General features: G+C 40.2%; 1 protein-coding gene across 2 annotated transcripts in view; it reads right to left on the bottom strand.

Moving 5' to 3' along the window:
• Window positions 1-488: 488 nt before the first annotated feature.
• ERBB4 (erb-b2 receptor tyrosine kinase 4) overlaps window positions 489-25,022 on the bottom strand; it is a 765,761-nt gene continuing 741,227 nt past the window's right edge. The window contains exons 26-28 of one of the 2 annotated variants that reach the window (XM_075829649.1): window positions 18,831-18,878; window positions 9,047-9,344; window positions 489-8,570 (exon numbers count right to left, since the gene is read on the bottom strand). In XM_075829649.1, coding sequence (XP_075685764.1) covers window positions 8,125-8,570; window positions 9,047-9,344; window positions 18,831-18,878 — 792 coding nt within the window. In that variant the 3' untranslated portion in view covers window positions 489-8,124. The remainder of the gene's footprint in view (window positions 8,571-9,046; window positions 9,345-18,830; window positions 18,879-25,022) is intronic. The other variant, XM_075829650.1, reaches the window with a different exon arrangement.

The following is a 25,022-nucleotide window of genomic DNA, read 5'->3' as shown; positions in this document are numbered from 1 at the left end:
CATTCTAAGGCAGCAGAGAAGATTAAGGGATTAAACCAAGTTTATTTGTAGAAATGGCTACGGCTGTATAATGTGGCTGACACTACTGTGTGGACACTATTATAGTTCTCAGGCGTTTAAGAACATTAGCATAGTTAACACTATTATACAGATGTAGCCAAGTTTATCTTGACTCTGATAACTTACTACAGCGCTATATCACACCACAAAAGCCATTGCAAATCCATTGAAAATGTCAAGTTAAAGTTTCTTACCACTGTGTATTTAATGCGTTAAAAGGCAAGATAAAGAGTGCTACATCTGTATATGGATTCTATTTGAGAGTCTGGAAGTAAATTAAGCCATTTGGGTTTTTGTGTGACAAAATTTTAATTCTGCGCAATGATTTTAAAAACTATGTAAGGCCAGTGAAAAAACTTTTTGTTTCTGGTAGTTGAAATTGTACCATAAAATGACTTATCCACACACAGGTGTATTTTTACCATATTTTATTGAATTTCATTTATATTAAATTAAAAATATATTTCTGACAGATTCATTTAACAAAAATGCAGAACAGGTTTCAAATTGTTCAGCCGGGATGGTATGGGTGGCATGATAATAAAACAAAATGATGCTGGACTACTGTCCGGAAAAAGACTACAGCCTAATGTATGAGAGCAGAGTGGTGCACGGGTGCATAATTTTCAGAGAGCCAATATGCTCACAGCATCTCTGCTCTTTCACAGATGGTTGAGAGTCTGTTTGAAGTTACAGGGGTCACCGGTTACTCTGCTAGAGTTTAAACATTATGCTATTAAGTAGCTGCAGTTCATCCAGTAATTGTATTCCATTATTACACACAATTCCATGACCTAATGTCTTAACCTAAACTGCTTCTTATTCAATTTTATGTCTCTAACAATGCACTTGAGGCAATCACAAGGTTAATCTGGTACCAACCCTTGGAAACATCCATTTGGTTAAAATGAGACTTCTCAAATGATAACCACTTTTTAAGCAATATCCCGGTGTAGCAGAGCTGACATTCTCATTAAACTCTTCGGGGCTGTACACATAGTATTTATGCATAAGGATTCGGTCCGATGTCTAACCACATATGACACATTATATTGCAATAAATCGTATCAAATGCTAAACTCTACTATTCTACATCTGTCAATCTTAATCCTGTTACCATCGGTAGATCTCTTAATTTAGCAATAAACACTGGGCTCATTATGGCAAATATAAAATCTTCTAATATTAAAATGGAAATGATGAAGAAGTTTGCTAGGAAGAAAGTAAAAAAGACAATACCAGATTTTGATGTTTAACCTTTTGCATACACTATGAACAGGCAACCATTAGGATGGCATAACCACTACTAAGAGAAAGGTAGGCTTTTATGGACTGACCACCTACTATTATAGAGTCATAATAAGCAAATACTTCATACAACACATAGTAAAGGCTCCTTGTTGTTACACCACAAAATGACCACACTGTACACTGTGCATACAAGTTAAGGGTAATGAACACTAACTTTTTAGATATATTTTATGTCCATGCTCTTTTTGTAAAGCTGGTAAAATAATTTTCAAGTGGCCCTGTAACTTGAAACAGATGAGTCACTACCAGGACATAGCCAATGACCTAAGAATAGGCTACCTTTACCACTTGCTCTAAAGTATATCACAGCAACAATGCATTGCTCAGTTATTACCTTCAAGATAAAATGTAGATTGATGTTGAATGTTTATTAGTCTTAAAGGGGTTGTCCACTACCAGACAACTGATGACTTGTCCACTGGATAGGTCATCAGTACATGATCTGTAGGGGTCCAATACCTGGACCCTGCACCGTTAAGCTGCTCCGGCTGCATCCGGGCACTGGACGTCCATGCCGGAAGCAGATAGCTCCGGTCATGTAATAGCAGCCTAACTGCAGTACTCCAGCGCTGCTCCTATTCAAGTGAATAGGAGCAGAGCTGCAGTTCGAGAGCACGGTCGCTATGCTATGTACGGAGCCAACTGCTTCCGGCTCCGTACATTGCATAATGTGCGATAACATCCGGTGCCCGCAGGCCACAGGAGCAACTGATTGGTGTGGGGTTTGGGTTTCGGATCACTTCTTTATGTATAATGTATGTCAGAGCAATGCATTGTTGAGTTAACAGGTAAAGGAGCACTGAAGTTGAAGAAAGCAGAAATCCCCAAATAATGGTTATTAGTTTACCTGAATTAAGGGTCTCCTAATATAGCCGGACACCCACCACAGCCAATGACAATTCTTAAGTGATATCTCTAATAGTTATCATTGGAAGGTGATGGTAAAAATATTAGATCAGGAGATCTACAGGACGTCTTAATATTGGTGGATTGTGTATATTAATTCCCAAGAACCCCCATCACATGTAAATTTAAAAAAAAATAGATCATCAGTGTGCAGCATTTATAGCTGCCATAAACTGCACTCATACAGTACATTAGCAATGGATCAAATCACAACACGTACAACATTAATCAAAACTCCCTCACATGAAACTACAACATAAAGAATAAAAATAGAAGAAATAATACTATATTAAAAAGTTAATAAGAACCTTCATGCCTCTCCTTCTGTCAAGAGGATGCTTTTGGGTAATGCATTGCCCCTTGGCAGGAAAGAGGCTTACGTGCGGGGGCAGGGAACAGTCCTTCATTGTAAAAAAACACAAACCAAAGGGGATTTCTGAGCAAAAGAACAGGAGGGCTCACGTATTTGAGGAATATTCAAAGCAAGTGCAGGAATTAAGCAAGCCACAGCAACAGAATCACATGTAATGTCAAAAAATTATACCAAGTGTGAGGAAAAAAACCAAAACGAAATAAAGATGAAAATACAGGAATTTAAACCACCAGCTGTACACAAATATATACAGATCAACTGAAAAGAGAGCAGCTATGTTCCAAAGGAAGATGTCTTGTGAATGAAGAAAGTACCCACCCTTATGTACAAATTCAACTGGCTGTGTCTCTGACAAGCTATAAAAATACTATTCACATTTTGTTAGTAACGTACAATTGTATTTTTTATTTCAATTTTTTAAGTTTTTTTGGCAGCTGAACATGAGAGCAGAGGATGCTTTGTGTGCATTGAAGAGATGAATTAGTACAATCGTAATAACCACCAGTTCAGTAATTAGAAAATGGGGTGCATAGCTCTGATACCGCAAATAAGGCCTGTAGAGAGGCACATAAATGTCCCTGTGGTTCCATATTATGGAGCAGTAGATGCTCTGTGCCCCTGTATGTTGCCTCTGTATGGCACCTTATTCTGCCCAAGAAGCAAGGCTTTTGGCATGCAATGAAACATGCTGCAATTTTTTTCCTCACAGATTCATATGGAAACCTTTGTATGCAGCTATACAGACATACAGAGGTAAAAAAGATTGATTTAGGTGCCCTATCATAGAGTTATTAGGTGCCCCATCACAAAACCATACAACACAGATCTATTATATGTCTGTGAGCATGAGACCTAAAATAGTAAAATGATCAGCCTATACAACCTTACCTATCATGCCACTGCTATGATACTTGAAGGTGAGTGACACTGCCACCAAACCACCTTTCCACCAAGCACTGTTCCTGTGGCCCCTAAGTGAACTATTCTCAGAGATCTGCAGAAACAGAGACAGTGAAAAAATTGGGATTTGATGCCAGTTGCCATAGTAGGTCTTCTATATACTTTCTTATGGATTATGCTGAAATTTGTAGTTCCTTAATACTGAAGAGCCAAATGTTATCTATCTCTAATACTGAATAACATTTAAAAAAAACGCTATCAATAGTGGCACCATTTTAGCCAATTTTTAAGTTACAACTCGACTATCTTATTGACATATGTTGCGGAAAAATGTATGACTGCCTCTCTCCTTTTGATAAATCTGTCACTACCATTATCTTTTACATGTCAGTTCTTCTATGCCAGGGTCTGTGTGGAGTAGAGAACCTGGATTTATCTTACTTGTTCGAAATCTGCACTGAATGGATCTGACATAAGAAAATTATTTACTGGGTTTTGCAGAGGCTCAAAAGGGAGGGAGCACTAAATAATAGAAAGTCACACATTGTTAGTATACTCTGAATACAATTAACATTACACTAAGCTGATGCATCTGGCAAGTGACTGCCACATCTTAGAGACCAAACACAGACAGGTTATAGTATACAGTGCCTTAAGTCAATGGAAATGGCCATAAAACTGAGATATTAAAATGATAAATCTTATTAAGAATTGGTCAAAGAAAATAAAACTTGCAACTACGGACATGCATCTGATATTAAATGGTTAGGAAATTGGAACACGGGAAAATATAAAACAATGAAGCGTTTAAATAAGATGATTAAAATCCAAAATCTCATTATTCGGCTCTTAAAACAGCAATAAAAAGAAGTGGTGTCTGAGTTTATGTATTAATTCCTTACAGAAGAAAAAGTTCTGGCATTTTTAAAACTGACACTTTCTCTTCTACAATATATTGGCATCAATGTAAGATCTGTGTATACTCTCGGAAAATGGATTATTTTCTGAAGGCACAGTTGTATATACTTAATTTATGTACTGTAAGAATAGTTATGTTAATTATTCAGACATTAGAGAGATCTTTTGGCAGAAATATAGCAATCTTTTGTTCATATCGCTCTTGTCATATAGGCTCTGGTAATAATTCAGGACATGATAACAATATTAATGACTTGATGATGACGACGACACAGCGCAGATTGGCACAGCGCACTATAAGTCCACCCAACTATATTTAAAATCAATAAATTCTGTTCGGGAGTCTCTGTATTTCTGACACAGGGGTACCCCACTTTCAGGAAGGATGAATAATGTTTTGTGTCCCCGGCCATAATGGTAGCCATAACAGGTATCATATATCTTTGCAATGGAATTTGTGTTAAGGATAAATCCTTTGCTTTCATATTTAGCTGCCAAGACATTAGAGTTGCTCTGTTAAACTACCACACAGAAAATTTTGCAACAGTTTTAAATCTTCTCTCAGTTGTGGGATAAAATAATGATCGACCCATTTTACAGCGGAACTACTTAATGCTACATAATGTCATTACAACATGAGTGCACTACATAAACACATTCTGTGGTTTACTTTGTGTTCACTGGGGTGCACTTGACCAACCATATATTTATGTTGGATACAGTGCCCATGCTTCTGAAGTTCATTACAGTCCGCACCTTAAGAGAGTTACTTGATGGCCATAAACACAGAGATTCTGTTTAACCCCTCTTAAAAAACTCAATGCCAATATCCCAAGCAATCTAGTAGCAGTGAATAAGACCTTCCTCATCATAAATGATAGTAAGCAGTTGGCAGTGTTTATGAAGAATATTTTATGCCCAAAATACGGCAAGGATGGAAACCACCATTTGGCATTACATAGTCTTCGGTGTAGAAACTCTGAGATAGTCCATATTCTCATACAAAGCACTCCGGATGATTTGACCATGAACTGTACAATTCCATTATAAACTGCTATGTTCAACATACAAGTCCACTAAGCAACCATGCTGTAGAGATGAACTTCCGGCATTTGTTTCTATCATAGGAGCTAATTATCCAGTCCATTTTCTGCTTTTAATGGTGCTTCTTTCGTAGTATGGTTATTTATTTTAATTTATATAAAATCCAGGGCTTAAGTAACAAAATTCCACAATGCATGAAATCCATACAGTACTTCTCTCTGATATGCATCATTGGTATTTGAAAGGGGTCAATCCCACGCTATACACAAGTGGTGTCTTCGTTTGTAATATCACGTTCCTCTTCACCTTTATCAATTGGCAATTTCAGTATAAAGACACCTCAAATTTTATACTCACATAGATCAGCTTATACATATTTGTAATTTCATAGCTTCATTTATAATACTATGATGCTTTTAACTTTTCCAGGACATTGCTTGCTGTTCAGAACAACTACCTAGATCATATATTCAGCAAACATAAAGTAGAAATAAAAGATAACAAATACATAAACACAATAATATATATCTGTTTCTAAAAAAATATCCCTTCTAAATGAAAGACTACATACAATATAGTGTTAGAAGAAATAAAAAGATGAAAATCTATCATAGTAGCTTTGTTCTTGTTTACATCGTTTCCATAGCTCTTGTAAGGAATGAGATCAACTTGAAAGCAGCACAACACCTAAGATCAGCCTAGCAAACACCACAGATCACTAAACCTTACAAATTAGCTATTTGACAAGAGAACATGGTGTTAAAACAAGATTTGAAGACAAGCACTGACATGTAACATATACTGTAGATGTTCATCTCTTAAATCTAAAAACTCAAGCTGCAGGAAGACCTTAAAGTGCTTTTATGTCTGAGGATTCTCCATCCAAGAATAGGAAATAGCATTACATATGTAGTTAACCCCCCCCCCCCCCCAAAAAAAAATAAATTACTAAAATGTCTATCTTTAGGCGCAGTAATTTGTAGTTTTAGAAAACTCTTCAATTCAAAACCTGCTATTTATGACCCTGACACCTTTATCATTGACATTTTCACTAGTATTCTGTCTAACCCGTTACATTATATATTATTCTATACTGTAGCTTATATTCATAAGAATGTCTAGTTACTTTCTTTGTTACAAATAGTATGAATCTGTTTTAACATTTTCAGTCTTTTGTGTACATCATTTGATTCTGCTGGTTGCCTCCATATTGCTTCATTCGAAATAAAAAAAAAAGTGTGACCAAAAGAACCCAAAAACATACAACAGTCTTTAAAGGACAAAGAGAAAATCTTAAGTGCAAAACTAACTTTCCAGACTAAAAGTCTGCAATTCCCTGCTGCATGAAATTTTTCTTACAGTCTTTCTGTTAAGCTCCCAATCGGCTAGAACACCTTAGTCATCACCGTTGACATCTCTGACTTGTCATGTGGTTGACCAGTCTGCTGCATCTCAGTTGCTTTAAGTCCTGAAAAAAACATATGGCTCCAAATACTGGTAACATTACCCTTAAGCAAGTCACCAGATGGAAAGGTATGAAATTTGCTCCCATATTCGTCTTTGTAATCCTCAAGAAAGTTTTTGTTGGTGCCAGTTTTTGAAAGTTTTTGTAGATTTGAACAGTGAAAAGCAGACTGAATGATGCAAAATTATGTCTTTGTGGTATAATTGATTTTAAGGATTAAAGAAATTATATAAAATGCACTGCTTTCATTTATTTTTAACTAAATCGGGCCTGTCTCATAAGACTGTCATCAGTTTGTACTTTTAGACCATGTCAGAGGACTTATACCATGTACGGGACCATGTCAGAGATCTTATACTGACACAACTGATAATGTCTTGGTTTTATACTGTTGTGATACTGATCATCCAACCAGGTAAGTCAGATTTTATCTTCCCAGTTGACTTCATAATCAATAAAAACTGTCAAGCAACAGATGGTAATACGATCACCATTTACATCTTGACTAGCATATACTGTACTTATATATTTCTAGTTTAAACCATATCTTTACAAATCAATTATTTTGACGTTCTAAGAAAAATACAAACTTTGTAATATGAAAACCTAACTTTAAAAAGAAAACCCAAATTTATTTAGAATTGAACACCCAAATATGCTAGCAAAGTGAACTGCGTATTCTTAGCTCACAAATTTCAATTAAAGTTTCTAGACAGTCTAGTTTAACTGACTAGTAACATGTATTTTTGAATGTGGATTGCCATAAAAATAAATTGATTATTTGGATTTGGTTCTTCATGAAATACTGATTTGAGCTGATTTAAATACTGCAATGTCTGCAAAATGGAAACATAAGATGTAGGTTGATCAATTGCTACAGCTTCATAGTTCGTCAGATGGTTTCTACCAGTGCCTGGTCCTCTGATGACAAATAATGAATGAGCTGCCGGTCAGTAACGAACATAATCAAATGCTCTCTTTAATAAATAATAATAAAAAATCCTAGCACATTCTTTCACCTTCTGATGGGAGAGATCTGGCATGGAGAGAAAGCACACCTGAGGAAGTAAGGTGGCTATTAGAGAAGGAGGACTCAAGGACTCTATAGGATTTTGGGTTTATCCCAATATCAATAATACTGAAAGTTCTACACAACAGTGTTCCGGTGCCTGTAAGGTGGAGGGGGGAGGACAGTGCCTGGCTTCAGCGTGAACTCGGTCAGGTACTCTGGATTTTCTGCAACTACGGGCCTGATCCGTCCATTTTGCTTATAAAAGTATTTTGTGCTGTACTCATGCAGATAATCTGGGTGTTGAATGGTGCTCCTGGGAGGCAAGCTGTGGTTCCAGTATTCTGGGTTGTCGAATGCCTTCGTAGCTTTGTCTGGCACAGTTAGTCCAATGTTTTTCATGAATTCAGCATTTTCCATAGGCTTAGCATAAGAGTTAAAGTAAAGGTGATCATTGACATATTCATCCTCTGATTTTGGTTTCCCACTGGGTCCATTGTGGTATTCAGGATTATCCAGAGCTTGGAGATCACCATTTTTTCTTCTTGAGACAAAAGGATTCTCTTCCACAGGGCTCAAGTAGTCTAGGAAACAAGATAGGGATGTCTCTTTAAAAACAATATGTCTGCTAATTAATAAAAAATACAAACTAATGACAAAATTAACGACTGTTGTAGACCATGTCAATTAATAAGAAAAATAAAATCTTTACAATATGAGTAATTCCCAATTACAGTTTGTTCCCCTATTTTCAATGTATTTGTATATTTCCATGTATTTAATCAATAGTATGAATGGTGGTCTGTCGATAGTCTACTGTGAGGAGTTTTTGGGGAAATTACTGCTCTTGACTGGGTTCCGAAATCTGTTAACCAAGACCAGGGTTTTACCCATTTAAATGTACATTTGCTCATTTGTAGCAGAGTAATGTTCTATTCTATCTACTGTAAATCAGTACAGTAAGAATGATTGAATGTTACGTTTTGGACGCAAAGAGATATAAGCAACATTAAAAAATAAAGGTTCATGATTAAATGTAATATTAGTGCTTTGGACCAACCTGTCTTAGGCTTTTCTTTCATGGGTGTCATATAACCATCTTCTCCTACGACACCCCGTGAGGTGCGTTCCCGTACAAATGCAGTGGGGTCAGCACTGTATCTCTGTAGACTACTGTCTTCTGGAGCTCGCTCTGTATTCTGCTTGCGGAGAGTCCCATTGCAGCATGTATCTTCAAACACTTCAGAAGTTGCACCCTGGACTGTAGTAACTTCTGGTATGGGGCAAACAGGTGGTCTGTATGGCAGGGTCAATGATTCTTGTGTGGTGTAGCCTCCATCTCGGTACACAAACTGATTCTGTCAAAGATACAAAAAGGTGCAAAAACAGTTTTTACCTTACTTTAAATGCAAGGCATTTAGTTGAGTTGAATTGTTATGTACACAAAATATAAGTGTGCTGCATTGTCAGACTGGGGTTACTTGGACCGATCAGAGAAAAGGCCCATCCTCCATCAATACAGAATGTGTTCACATTGCACCACTAGCTGAAAAGTAGTTCACGGGTAATGAGATAAGTAGAGAAAATTTTCTTAATATGATTTAAATATACATTTCTAAAGAAATAGACTTTATATGTGGTCTTTCTATTGCCAAAAATGCAGGTTTCTGAAGCTACTGTAGTCAGATTAGGCAAAAAAGTTTTGCTGTCATAACAGAAACACTTCAGAAAGTTACATTATCTAAAAATGTCACTAAACAGACTTTGGAACAATTTGTCTGTCTGGAAAATGTTGAATGTTGTAAAATGCCCCTGAGACGCAGCTATAGGTAGTACTGGGATGTTTTTAAATTACACATATTTAACAGACAGTAAAATTTGTGAAAATGAAGGAGAAATATACAATTGTCAATTCTATTTAACTGTTATACAGTATTGAATGAATTTCCATTCATATGTAGAATTAGTAGTGTGTCAGTGAACAGCTCCCAAGTACCGGTGTCACTGTATATATCATGTCTCAGAGGTTTGGCATGACTATGATTACATTGATTGGCATTTCTGTGACAATATGCCATGAAAGGTGAATTTACAAATCTCAGTATAGTTATTTACTGCAAATATACCACACAGATACTTACTGAAGGCGTATGTATATTATATACCTGCACGTCAGATTTTATAGCATAGCAATAAGTGATAACTATACTATAAGGTACAACATTTTTTATTTCAAGATGCCAAAAACATTATCACCATGATCAGTGATCATTGAGTAAAACAATGGCATAGACTCTATCTGGAATACCTTCTTTCACTCCTATACTGGCCTAGAAGTGTATCAATAGGACAACATGAGGCATCAAAAACATAGAAAGCGGTAGATGACTGGACGCTACTGAGCACAAGCAATCAAACTAATAAAATGCCTCCCTTTTTTCTTTCCGCTTTCCGCATAAATGCCTCCTTCGTTAAGCGCAGATCGTCTCATAATCTAATGCTTGTATGGGTATACAACATAAGTAAAAATTCAGTGCCAAAATACTCATAGCCTGCCTATAAATTCATACTATATCCCTATGCGTCTACAATTTTATACAGAGGAACACAGAGGTTTTTATCTTCAGCATATGCTGTGTTATAGATTTATTCTCCCCTAGAAGTATTGCTTCTAAGGGAGAATACAGTGCCTCCTAGAGGCACCAGGTGGCATACAGATTGCCTACAGTTCCGTAATATAGACCTATAGTAACTCTGTGTGCCATTATACGGTGTCCATGCGAGCAGAGAAGAAATAAAAAAGTCTGGAAACATTACTTGATAAATGTATTTCAACTGAGTTAGTTGCAACATTACAATGAAGCTTAAAGAGGCTCTGTCACCAGATTTTGCAACCCCTATCTGCTATTGCAGCAGATAGGCGCTGCAATGTAGATTACAGTAACGTTTTTATTTTTAAAAAACAAGCATTTTTGGCCAAGTTATGACCATTTTCGTATTTATGCAAATGAGGCTTGCAAAAGTACAACTGGGCGTGTTGAAAAGTAAAAGTACAACTGGGCGTGTATTATGTGCGTACATCGGGGCGTGTTTACTACTTTTACTAGCTGGGCTTTCTGATGAGAAGTATCATCCACTTATCTTCAGAACGCCCAGCTTCTGGCAGTGCAGACACAGCGTGTTCTCGAGAGATCACGCTGTGACGTCACTCACAGGTCCTGCATCGTGTCGGCACCAGCGCTACAGATGATTCTGCAGCAGCATCGGCGTTTGCAGGTAAGTCCATGTAGCTACTTACCTGCAAATGCTGATGCTGCTGCAGAATCATCTGTAGCCTCTGGTGCCGACACGATGCAGGACCTGTGAGTGACGTCACAGATCTGCACTGCCAGAAGCTGGGCGTTCTGAAGAGAAGTGGATGATACTTCTCATCAGAAAGCCCAGCTAGTAAAAGTAGTAAACACGCCCCGATGTACGCACATAATACACGCCCAGTTGGACTTTTAGTTTTCAACACGCCCAGTTGTACTTTTGCAAGCCTCATTTGCATAAATACGAAAATGGTCGTAACTTGGCCAAAAATGCTCGTTTTTTTAAAATAAAAACGTTACTGTAATCTACATTGTAGCGCCGATCTGCTGCAATAGCAGATAGGGGTTGCAAAATCTGGTGACAGAGCCTCTTTAAAAATGATACACATGTTTTTAAAAGAATGACATTTTGTGGAGAAAGAGCATCATTATTTTTACAACGCTAAGTTGTCATGAGCTTGACTGTCTTACACACATCACTAGTGCATACTGTACATCACAACTTGCTCTGCTTAAAGGGGGAGTCCAGTTTAGAAAAAAAAATCATATGCCCTATTAGGGAATTCTAAATTAATAGAGGGGGTTTCCCTTTTCGGTATCCTCATCTCTTGGCCAGAGTGGAGAGCAGTTACATAAGTGTCTTTCCCTCTGGAGGACCTGTCCTGTCCTGCATTACACAGACAACGCGTTGGTTTGAATGGACACTGTGTAGTGCTTAATTTCTCCTATGGTGGTGCTGCAGGAAAATTAAACACTCACGACAGATTAGAGCTGATTGCTGGGGGTCCCGGTAGGGCGACACTTTGTGATCAGCTTATGGTCAGGGACTCTTCTACATGTAGAGATTGTCCAGAACCCCTTCAAACAGCCGATGTCACAGTTCAAACTTACAGGCACTTGAATTGCTGAACATTTGTAAAACGAACAATCTCAAAGCATTTTTCTGTTTAATATAGAGACTGGTTACCCGTTAAATGCTCTACTACCATTTTACACTATAATTCAAATGCGTTTACCTTATTTCCCCTAAGAAAACAAGAAAAATAAAAGATTGCCTGTCTTGCTTAACCCCTTGAAGACCTAGACATTTATGGCCTTCAGGACCTAAAGAATTTTTCTTTTTTTACTCTTTTAGCCTTCTGGCAATCATAATTTGTTTTAATTTTCAGACGATATACTTGTATGAGCCCCTTTTTTTTTTTTTGCAGGAATAATTGGGTTTCTTTTTGGTACCATTTTTGGGTTCAAATGTTAATGCTTAATTTAAATGAAATTATATTTAGACTGAAATACCGAAAAAAAAAGTTGTACTTTGTATACATTTTTTTTACGCCACTCATCAATCACATTAAATAATGTAATAGATTTTTTTACAACAGGTTTTTACGGTTATGGTGAAACCCAATATGTGTGTATTATTTGTTGCTTTGTAACCATTATATAATAAAATTTATTATATGTAAAAATATATTGTTTGCATGTATTTATTTTTTAATGTTTACTTTTTTCACAGATATTAACCCTATAATGTAAGCTTTCTTAATTATTTACGATTTTACATAATAATGTACTTACATATATACATACATACAGTTTATGCCCGATATTAGCCTTTGTAATTATAAGTACCCAGGATGTTGTTATAGCATACCTAGGTATGCCCTAACGATAAGAATCCTGAATAGACAGCCCTGGACTGCCTAAGTGTGGAAGTATGGGGTGTATATTGCATCACAGGATATCCAAAGCGGGCTCCCTCCTGTGCTTTTCTCTTGTATGCCGTGATTTGCTTTAAACGCGGCACACAAAGTGGTAAATGATGGTGTCAGAGGTTTCTCTCATCTTCGTATTTACAGCAGGACTACGGCTGTGTATTACAGCTGCAATCCAGCTTCTGATGGCGTGGGCACAGTGACATTGCCTGCACGATCAGAGAGTCGTAATAGTATGGCGCAAGTCCTCTGCAGACTCCTGACTGGGCTGCACTTTTACTTTGCAATTCGTCAAGGGGTTAATAAACAATCTAGTATTTGTACACATGATAATATTCATATATTGGGCACATATTTTAGTAATTTTCACAATGGAGAAAACTTTGTGATCAGCCTTTTACGATTGAAGATATATTTTACTTATTTTGCACACTAAAAAATACTTTTAAAACCTGTGCATGGACTTGTTTTTTGCAGGATGAGTCGACATTTTAATTGTTACCATTTTGGGAAACACGGACTTTTTTCTCGCTATTTATTCGTTTTTTTTTGGCGGCCAGGATAAACAAAAGAAACAGCAATTCTGACATTGTTTTTTTTAAATTTCTACATATAATACACTGCAATAGTTCTGTAACCTAATATTCCAAGAATCCAAGTCTAACCAAATAGGTGTACCAAAATAGCACACCTGGAGACCACTGTTAGGCCCTAGCAAGCCATGATTGCATTGCCGCCTTTGTCTGTGTAACCACTTAGATGCCGTGGTTAACATTGACGAGAGCATTTAAGGGTTAAATGACCAAGATCTGAGTTATCTCAGCTACTGAGCTCTATACAGTTCCTGTATCCTCTATGATGTAGTATTACGTCAATTCATGAGAACTGCCCCCTCAGTTCTGCTCTCGTTAAAAACACAAAATAGCCCACATTTACTAATGCTGTTTTATAGTTAGACAGTGTAAACTTAGACCAGGCAGGTGTATATGTTTTGTCTGGGCTGTTTTTTTAAGGTACACAAAAAAAATTAAATTTGCTGACTATACAGTGGCCTACATGTTAGTCAGAGGTGGAGTTTTACTATAATTACCAATTAAAAATCTCTCTTTATGAAAATATTGTAGGCTTCTGTGTGCAGTGGCATAACTACCGCTGTAGCAGCCGTAGCGGCTGCTACGGGGCCCGCAGCATGAGCGGGCCCGTGCCGCCCGCCGGCATGACCCCCCCCTCCTATGGCCGGAGGCTACAGCGCGACGCCACTGAAGGGGTTGTTCCTACAAAAGACATGCATCCCCTATCCGCAGGATAGGGGATACATGTGGGATCGCTGGGACACCCAGCGATAGGGAGAACAGGAGACCGAAAGTCCCTCGAAGTTCTCCATGACAGACCTCAGACTTCCGGAGTCTGTCGGCAGCTCCATAGAAATGAATTGTGCACAGGTCGCGCTTGTGCGCATGCGTGACCAGCGCTCCTTTCATTTTTATTGAACTGCGCAGACCCCGGAAGTCCGAGGTTTGTCATGGAAGAAATTCGGGGGACTTTCAGTCCCCCGTTCTCCTTATCGCTGCCAGCGATCACACATGTATCCCCTATCCTGTGGATAGGGGATGCATGTGTTTTGTAGGACAAACTATAGGCCGTTTTTTTTGGGGGGGGTTGGGGGCTGCATGGCGTTACCTACAGGGGGGGGGTTTAGGGCTGTATGGCGTTATCTCAAGGGGGGGTTTGGGGCTGTATGATGTTATCTACAGGGGGAGGGCTGTATGGCATTATCTACAGGGGGAGGGCTGTATGGCGTTATCTACAGGGGGGGGCTGTATGCCGTTATCTACAGGGGGAGGTCTGTGTGGTGTTATCTACAGGGGGAGGGCTGTATGGCGTTATTAACAGGGGGGGCTGTATGGCATTATTAACAGGGGGGGCTGTATGGCATTATCTACAGGGGGAGGGCTGTATGACGTTATCTACAGGGGGGCTGTATGGCGTTATCTACAGGGGAGGGCTGTATGATGTTATCTACAGGGGGAGGGCTGTATGGCGTTATCTACAGGGGGAGGGCTGTATGTCGTTATCTACAAGGGGGCTGTATAACGTTATCTACAGGGGGCTGTATGATGTTAGTTACAGGTAGCTGTATGGTGCTATCTATAGGGGGCGCTGTGTGGCGGAATCTATTTGGAGGCACTATCTACAAGGGGGGGTTGTGTGATACCCAGTGGAGGGGGGCCCATGTCAAAAGTTTGCTATGGGGCCCAGTCTTTCCTAGTTACGCCCCTGCGTGTGTGTGTGTGTGTGTGTGTGTGTTATACCTGTGTAAGGACTCACTAAGGCATGCCCTACCCTAGAGAAGCCCACAATGATAGCACACAGCAAATATAACAAAATAAATCAAACGTAATCCTGCCTTGTACTGTATGAGGCCTCATGCACATGACCTTAAGGGTTTTTACTGTTTGCAAATACGGATCCGACGGCTACGGATACTCATCCGTAGCCGCTTGGAATTGTGGAAGTGCCCATAGACTTCTATGGGCAAGTCCGTACCGCAATTGTGGACAAGAATAGGATATTTTAGGCATGTCAGATTTAGTAATATGCCCTTCTCAGACTTGACTTCATGCTTCATTGACCAGTTCTAGGTTTTCTCAGGAAAAAAAATTAATTGTAGATCAGTGGTGGTGAAGATGACTACAGTATATATGGACCATTAAAATACACAATCAATTCGGATGCATATTCTACATGTCTAGGTAAGGACCAGTGGCGTAACTACCACTATAGCAGCCGTAGCGGCTGCTACGGGGCCCGCGGCATGAGGGGGCCAGTGTCGCCCGCCGGCACGGGCCCCCACCATGGCCGGAGGCTCCGCTAGCTGCCGCTATGGCTGCTACAGCGCGACGCCACTTAACACTACGGCAAAGCAGGGAGGTATCTCCCCGCTCTGCCATTAAACAAAAGACATGTATCCCCTATCCACAGGACAGGGGATACATGTGTGATCGCTGGCAGCGATAGCGAGAACGGGGGACTGAAAGTCCCCTGACGTTCTCCATCACAAACCTCGGACTTCCGTGGTCTGTGTCGGCAGCTCCGTAGAAATGAATGGAGCACCGGTCGCGCTTGTGCGCATGCGTGACCAGCGAACCTTTCATTTCTATTGAGCTGCGCAGACGCCGGAAGTCAGAGGTTAGTCATGGAGAACTTCGGGGGGACTTTCAGTCCCCCGTTCTCCCTATCGCTGCCAGCGATCACACATGTATCCCCTATCCTGTGGATAGGGGATACATGTCTCTTGTAGGACACGCAGTAGGTCACATTTTTTTGGGAGGGGGGATGCTGTATGGCGTTCCCTGCAGGGGGGGGCTGTACGGCGTTCCCTACAGGGGGGGGCTGTATGGCGTTCCCTACAGGGGGGGGCTGTATGGTGTTCCCTACAGGGGGGGGCTGTATGGCGTTCTCTACAGGGATGCTGTATGGCGTTCTCTACAGGGGGGGCTGTATGAGCCCCCTCTGTAGATAACGCCATACAGCCCCCCCTGTAGAGAACGCCATACAGCCCCCTCTGTAGAGAACGCCATACAGCCCCCCTGTAGATAACGCCATACAGCCCCCCTGTAGATAACGCCATATAGCCCCCTCTGTAGATAACGCCATACAGCCCCTCTGTAGAGAACGCCATACAGCCCCCTCTGTAGAGAACGCCATACAGCCCCCCTGTAGATAACGCCATACAGCCACCTCTGTAGATAACGCCATACAGCCCCCTCTGTAGATAACGCCATACAGCCCCCCTGTAGATAACGCCATACAGCCCCCCCTGTAGATAACGCCATACAGCCACCCCCTGTAGATAACGCCATACATCCCCCCTGTAGATAACGCCATACAGCCCCCACTGTAGATAACGCCATACAGCCCCCACTGTAGAGAACACCATACAGAGTCCCCCCTGTAGATAACGCCATACAGCCCCCTTTGTAGATATCTACAGAGGGGGCTGTATGGCGCTATCTACAGAGGGGGCTGTATGGCGTTCTCTACAGTGGGGGCTGTATGGCGTTATCTACAGGGGGGGCTGTAAAAAAGGCACTATCTACAAGGGGGGGTTGTGTGACACCCAGGGGAGGGGGGGCCCCAGTCAAAAGTTTGCTATGGGGCCCAGTCTTTCCTAGTTACACCCCTGGTAAGGACCCTTAGCAATTCTACAGAATGTTGGAGAATATAATTGTGGAAAAAATATTCTTTAACGTATCTGCTGGGTTGCTGTGACACTTTTCTACACCGTATTTACATTTTGAAATAGAGAGAACAAGAATGTAAAATTCTTGAATGATGGGGGATTTTTCCCATCGCTTCAGAGAATGCAGGGTTAAAGACTGCTGGGAGTTAACAGCTTTGTCCTGTAGAGTAGTAATTAGTGTATTTGCCACAGCTTTTGATGACTTGCTGACCTACAGCCTGAGCCCAGCATCAGAAAGCAAATGACTGATTGATTCAATTACCGTGCTGTCTTCCTATTCACCATCCCTTCTGTGATGGTCCTGGACGCTCTATATTAATGATGCTCCAGACTGCTCCTTCTACGTCTCTCCTCATAATGAACTGTTTCATGTCTACGGTTATTTGTGCGATGTTTATGAAGATACACAAGTGTCAAGGTGCTATGGTCATAATTCGGAATTCTTTTTCTAATTAATTTTTCCAGAGGTTCTAGAAAGTTTCTGATGCACCAATTGCACCAATTGTCTTCTTTACTGTAAAGTTTCTTTTGATACTTAAATATTTATTAGAACATGTCTGCTTCTTTTATTTAAACCTTAAACCTTTTTCCCATGATCCTCAACAATTATCATGATTATCGCCAATCTATTGAAAGCCATTTGCTACTGCAATTTGCGGCAACTTGTAAATGCAGCATTGTAAACTTGTAATAGAAATGCTCTATATCCAACAGTAATCCCTAATGGCTTTTATTGTGGTGCTGATGGTGCTTCATCATTCATGAATGGACTCCTACCTTCTCCAGCCATAAATACTGCATGACACAACAGTCAATGACAATGGCATGTTTAGGGCTTATACTTCATGTATCGAATAGAGACTTATTTCTAGATAGCAGCTAGATGGATGCCTGCATCAGGAAAGATACAACTATTTTACCTGCAACATTTGGCAGCAGTTCAGTATGTTATTGTATAGAAGAAGGATGAAATTGTAAATGTAACAAATTGCTAACTTTTAGTAAGTGATAATATATCTTAAGTGGCTGGATATACAAGAAAAAAGAGATAGAGGTAAATACTAAAGCTGAGAGTTAATATTTCATACTGGAAAGCAAAAAAAGTCAGTTTGAAATCGAGCAGAAGAAGGCTGGCAACTTTAAGACTGGAGGCAAGAATATGAAATGGCCATTTGTGGTACTGATCTTGTGGTTTCATATGTACAATAATAGGTTATTGATCAGTTCCCAATGCTGGTATTGATAAAAGTTAATATTTCTATAACAATTGCTTGTTTACATTTTTTTGCCAGACCGCTCGTGCCACGAAACTTGGTATGGAAATCTGAGGTAGGAGATGAAATATAAGTGAAATGAAGAGTGAGGCATAACTTGGTATCAAGGTTAGAAGGACTGGGGAAGGAAACCATTTGTGTCAGTCATTTTGGCCAGTATAATAGTTAAGTGTGACTGACAATGTGTTGCATGGTCATCAAATGTCAGACTAACCCAGTACACCCCTACAAGAAAAAAAGAAAACAACCAGAGGATAAGCCAGTTAAGACATTTACAGTTAAAAGGCCAATGCGGAATACTTACTCCTGACATAGGGGTGTAGGCAGGAGGAGGGCTGTGTCCAATTTCACTCTGATAGGAAAGAAAATGGAATGACGGAAATAAGAATGAAAAGAATTCATGAGCTGTATGAGCTAGTAAGAAAAAAGCATGCAGCAAAGTGATGCCAACTTATGGGTGCATGTATATAGTATTTAATACTAGGTACTATAGAACAGGGTTTTCTAAATGAGGGTTCCATGGATCCCTGGTGTTCTTTGAAGCCTGGTAATGGTAGCAAGATCTGACTCTTTTGCTGTAAGGATAGTAAACTGGTTTTAGAATGATCAACAAAATCACCTCCAGATCATGGCCTAGAATTATCTGGAATGGTTTTCCAACCCCAACACTGAGCTTTCTGATGTGCAGGTAGCAGTACCCCCAATCTTAGAAAGGTAGAGAATCACTGCTATGGAGTCTTGACAGACATGTTCGGTTGCAATACTAATGGCAAGTAAAACTGTTATGGCTTTAAACCATATGAATTATAGAAATAGAAATATGTATTTTACAGGTTATCAACTAGACATCATAAAATGTGCTCAAATTGTTCATTTTAGTTTGATTTTATTTAAAAACATTGAAAAGCATCTATTTCCAACTTTTAAAATTACTAGGAATTGGTGATATGACAAAGTCATGGTGTTTGTAACAAATGCCTCCTAGTGAATTGACAGTTTTTATATGGAGTCAACACTTATGTACGATACTGTATATGCTTAGCACTCACGTGTTAAATACAGTACTGGATCTACATCTCAAGAGCCAGTAGGAAGACTCTGCCCAATAAGTAGGCAAAACATCATATTTGTTTGCAGTTTCACATCTAGTGACCTCTGCAGTCTTCCTTTTCGTACCTTCCTGGGTAACCCCCTCCCCCACAATACTGTGAGTGCCATATTAAAATATCAAGACACATAATTTACATATCAATACATACTGTTTTATGTATTCACGTGTAAATTTCCCCTCAACAGGTGTCCTTCCCCCAGTGTTGCCTATAGGCCTAATATGCCTATAGGTATATCCGGTCCTGGTCACATTAAATGTGATAGGAGATCTGTCTTACAGGCTGGAATAATCGGGCTGGTCAGCAAGCTGTACAAAGGACCAGGGGACATTCTTTACATGTGAGGGAAAGGCGTTTCAGATATCAATAAGGGAAAGGGTTCTTTACAGTTAGAGTAGTTAGAGTATGAAACGCCCTATCCCAAGATAGAGTAATGGAAGATACTCTGTCTGCAGTCAAAAAAGGGCACAATGATTTTCTAATGACAATGGCATTGAGTGTTATAAATAATTAAGCAATGAATGATGTATAATTGATCTTGGAAAGGTGGATGAATGTGTTGTTTTTTTTAACCCAACTAACTATGCAACAATTACATGACCAATGCAAACATTAGGAATCCATAAAAAAAAGTCACCATGTTGTAGTTCACTATTATGGGCAGTAGTAGAAGTAATATTGGATGCAAAACATTATAGAACATTTTTTCTATTGTTTTACATTTTCAGGCTACTAAACATTTACCGTGAATAATATTAACAGCACAGTTTTTCTATATTTGATATAGGTTTGTATTGCACTACATTATTATTCCGCTGCATCTGACAGATGAAGCAAAACCTAAACTATGGGGTGAGTCCAGCCATCTCTTGATTGTCTGTGCTGATAAGGTTTGAAGGCACTAACCTATGGAACTTGTATCAACTCATCCTACAACAAACATGACAGTAATAGACATTTCCCTTGACTTGGCATTAAGATTCTGGAATACTAAGTACAGCTCCATTCAAATCTAATTTATTGCTATCTCAGCTTGATGTTTTGCATTCCTTTTAATGCTTTCATGTCAAAATGCAGCCTCCCATTCCAGTAGTTGGCAAATCAATATGCAGGAAAGTCCACTTTTGAAATGAAAAATAAGTGATATATAATAACAAGATGAATTGAATGTTGTAGTATTAGGATGTTTTGAATGTAGGAAATCATGGTCTACTAACCGGTGTAGTATTAGGATGTTTTGAATGTAGGAAATCATGGTCTACTAACCGGTGTATTGCTTATATAGTGCCAACATATTCCACAATGCTATTTCTCATCATTCACATTAGTCCCTGTCCCCAGTGGGGCTCACAATCTAATTTCTTCATTTCATAGGAGCCGAACGACCATACCGTATGTTTTTGGAGATTGGGAAGAAACCAGAAAACCCAATAGAAATAGATGCAAACACGGGTAAAATATATAAACTCCATATAGATGTATACTGTCTCCGTGTTTGAATCAACTCCGGTGCATGTCCATATACTCAGTATAATTTATTAAAAGCACACAGAAAATAATATAGGTAGTGTGATATACAGTAGCTTCGGGATGTTCCCAGTGCCACAGTACATGCCCATTATGTTAAGGGCATAGATGGTGATTAGCCATTTGTACTGTTTGGCTTTGTAGGGTGGGATGATATACAAGACATTCTCGATAGTGTGTTATGACATTGCTTTACACAGCTGATAAAGCAGTACAGATTCCCCCTAAAAAAAGAGATCTCTAGTAGAAAACCCTTTCAAGTGTGTCTTCGCTCATCAAATTATTTTCCAGACAGAGCTGATGTTTGCTCAGGCTGAAATTTTCCTCATTTCCCTCACCACACATGTTTGATAATAGTGAATGCCAATGAAATACCAGTAAAGCTTCCCTCGCTGGCACCCCAAGAGCAATGTACCTCCATAATATTGAAGTAAATGGAATCACAGCCTTATTGGCTAGGGTTATTGCTAGATTATTTTTTCAGCAATGTGCTTTTTGTTATTGACCTTTAAGAATTCCTGAATTTGGTATTTCCCTGGCTCTCGTGTTGCTTCGAGTTTCAGGTGCATGACTCAGTAGCCTCATGACTTCAGACACCATGGGAGAGAAGTGTCTGAGACAACGGCAAATGTAAATAAACATCATTTCAGTATTCGCTGCTGTATATTAAACACGGAAATATTTACTTTCCGGAGATGAATTTCCCTTTTTCCGTCTGTCTTAGAACATATCTAATTGTTTACATACTAGGAAGACCCTTTTAGCAGTCTAGCTTATTACTGTTTTGTGATGCTTGAAGTATAATGAAGTGAATGGTACAATAGGAACATATGGTGCTGAGATAGATAGATTGATAAATGGATAGATAGAAAATCCCCAGTCCCAACTGTTATATCTATATAATGAATGACCTACAAGATCGAGATATTATTTTTCTTAATGAAAAGAATCAGGCCCAGTTCCCATATGTCATATTTGACACAGAGATTGGCGCGCAAGCTGAAATCCGCATCACATCCAATGGCAATCCTGTTGCATTGCACATAAATGGCGTTTTGCAACCCTCTTTACATGCTGTGGGAAATTTTGGTGCGGATTATTCCCATGGATTCCACCTGGTGGATTTCCACATGTGGAATAGGGCTATTCCGCAGCACATCAAACGACACATCTGTGGCAGAAATACCAGATAAGGCTCTGTTCACATCTATGTTGGGGTCCCGTTCTGACGTTCCGTCGGAGGTTTCAGTCAGAACGGGACCCTGAGCAGACACAAACTGACACCGACGGAAACCAGAGGTTTCCGTTTCCATCACCACTGGTTTTAATGGTGACGGAGCCGGTGCCCGTGGTTTCTGTTTGTCTCGTTTGTGCACCAGATCCGTCACGTTTGCTGGAAGCAATAGCGTAGTCGACTACGCTATTGCTTCCGGAAAAACGACTGGTCCGGTGCACAACAGACACAAACTGAAACCATGGGCACTGGATCCATTACCATTAAAATCAATGGTGATGGAAACGGAAAGCTCTGGTTTCCGTCGGTGTCAGTTTGTGTCTGCCCAGGGTCCCGTTCTGACGGAAACCTCAGACGGAACGTCAGAAAGGGACCCCAACGTAGTTGTGAACAGAGCCTAAGTCTTGAATTTCTGCCGCAGATCCTGCAGTAAATAAGTGTTGGATTTGCCTGTGGCAAATCCAACCTATGTGAACATAGTCACAGATAGATAAATAAACAGATAGATAAGATAAAATCCACATAATGATGGAAATAGTCCATAGATGCCATAAAAAATGAATCTTATTGAAACATATTTCCTTAATAGATAGATATAAGATAATAGGTTAATATGATAACGCTCCCATTTCTACCGGTACCTGCTGATTAAAAGCACGATTAGTAGAAGATTTACTAAGTTCACATCTCAATTTGTGCACACATTTGTGGCATATGACGACATATACGTTTTTAAAGTTACCATAACATATGCATTTGTAACAAACGCTTACGTTTTTTAAGTATACCTCGTATATATTTCTATACGTTTGTGTCCGTTCTTACTGCTAAAAACGTATACTTTTATGTTCTTGTGCTAAATCAAACTTTGTAAAGTCAAGATTTCCCATATATGGTGACAAAAACATATACGTTTTACGTATGCAAACATAGGGTTTAAGATTGCATACATCGCCATTGACTTTAATACAAATAAACAGTATTTTGGAAAAGTACTGAAAAGCGTAGTAGAATACGCTTTTCAGGACATGGAAAATAAAAGATAGAACATACGTAAGCACACAAAATGTATGCACAAAATACACCATTAGGGCATCCGTCCTGACCATAGTAATCAGTGTACACGCTGTGGTACTCATTTCGACACGTTTTTTTTTGTCAAAACGTACATGTCAGACGTGCAGTGAAAACGGGATGTGAACTTAGCCTTAGCTTTCTGCTCCACTGAAGTAAAGTGCGTCAGAAATATTAAGAGGCGCACGCGTCTTAATAAATGTGTCGTAGAAAAACAATTGTGATTGCACTGGTGGGCCCCATCCCTCTCACCCTGACATAATGCACAAAAAATGCACTCCCTGTTCCCTGTTCTGCCCCTGGCCACGCTTTTATTGGCTTTATGTACTCTTCATTATGCCAGGGACTGCATTTCTATCATTTGTTATCCCACATAATAAGTTACTTTATGTTCAAAACCTGTTATCCAGAAAATAGGCTTTATTTCTGTTTACTGAACTGTACAAGTTGCTGGAAACAAAAGTGAGACTTTGATTAACCAAAAACCTGCCTTTGCAGTGTCACCTTGCCCGGTCTGATTTCCCCAAACTGTCACGATAGATAGATAGATAGATAGATAGATAGATAGATAGATAGATAGATAGATAGATAGATAGATCATACCTCCCAACCGTCCCGGATCCGGCGGGACAGTCACCGCTGTCCCACCGCCCAGGGCAGTATGCAAAATGTCCCGCTGGGCTCTGCAGCTGTATCAAAACAGCTGATCGCTGCTGACAGGCGCCCTGCATGCCAGACGACTGCAGCAGCGATCAAAAGAAGTCAGGAGTCTTGCGGCGGTATTCTCACTGGGATCGATACCGGCACAGAAATGGACCAGTCCAGTCACCTGACCTGTCATCTGACCTTACCGGTCAGGTGACTGGACTGGTCCACTCCCGGGCCGTCAGCGACATCAGTGAGAACGCCGCCGCAAGACTTCTGCCTTCTTCTGACGGTGAGTGAAAACAGAGCGGAGAGTGGCAGCAGTAGGTTCGGCTACCTCTTATAAGGGGGTTGTGTTGCGCTACCTACAGGGAGCTATCTACAGGGGGGCTGTGTATGGCGCTATGTACAGGGAAGCTGTGTGGAGCAATCTACAGGGGGGCTGTGTGTGGATCTATCTACAGGGGAGCTATGTGTGGAGCTATCTACAGGGGGGCTGTATCTGGAGCTATCTACAGGGGGGCTGTGTGGAGCAATCTACAGGGGGGGCTGTGTCTGGCGCTATGTACATGGGGGCTCTGGAGCTGTGGAGCTATCTACAGGGGGACTGTGTGTGGAGCTATCTACAGGGGGGCTGTGTGTGGAGCTATCTACTGGTGGGCTGTGTCTGGCGCTATGTACAGGGGGCTGTGTCTGGCGCTATCTACAGGGGGGCTGTGTGTGGAGCTATCTACATGGGGGCTGTGTGTGGAGCTATCTACATGGGGGCTGTGTCTGGCGCTATCTACAGGGGGGCTGTGTGTGGAGCTATCTACAGGGGGCTGTGTGTGGCGCTATGTACAGGGGGGCTGTGTGTGGAGCTATCTACAGCGGGGCCGTGTGTGGAGCTATCTACAGGGGGGCCGTG

This window comes from Rhinoderma darwinii, chromosome 6 (genome assembly GCF_050947455.1).
Source record: "Rhinoderma darwinii isolate aRhiDar2 chromosome 6, aRhiDar2.hap1, whole genome shotgun sequence".
In the NCBI taxonomy this organism is placed as follows: Eukaryota; Metazoa; Chordata; class Amphibia; order Anura; family Rhinodermatidae; genus Rhinoderma; species Rhinoderma darwinii.
This window is presented reverse-complemented; position numbering and strand designations above follow the sequence as displayed.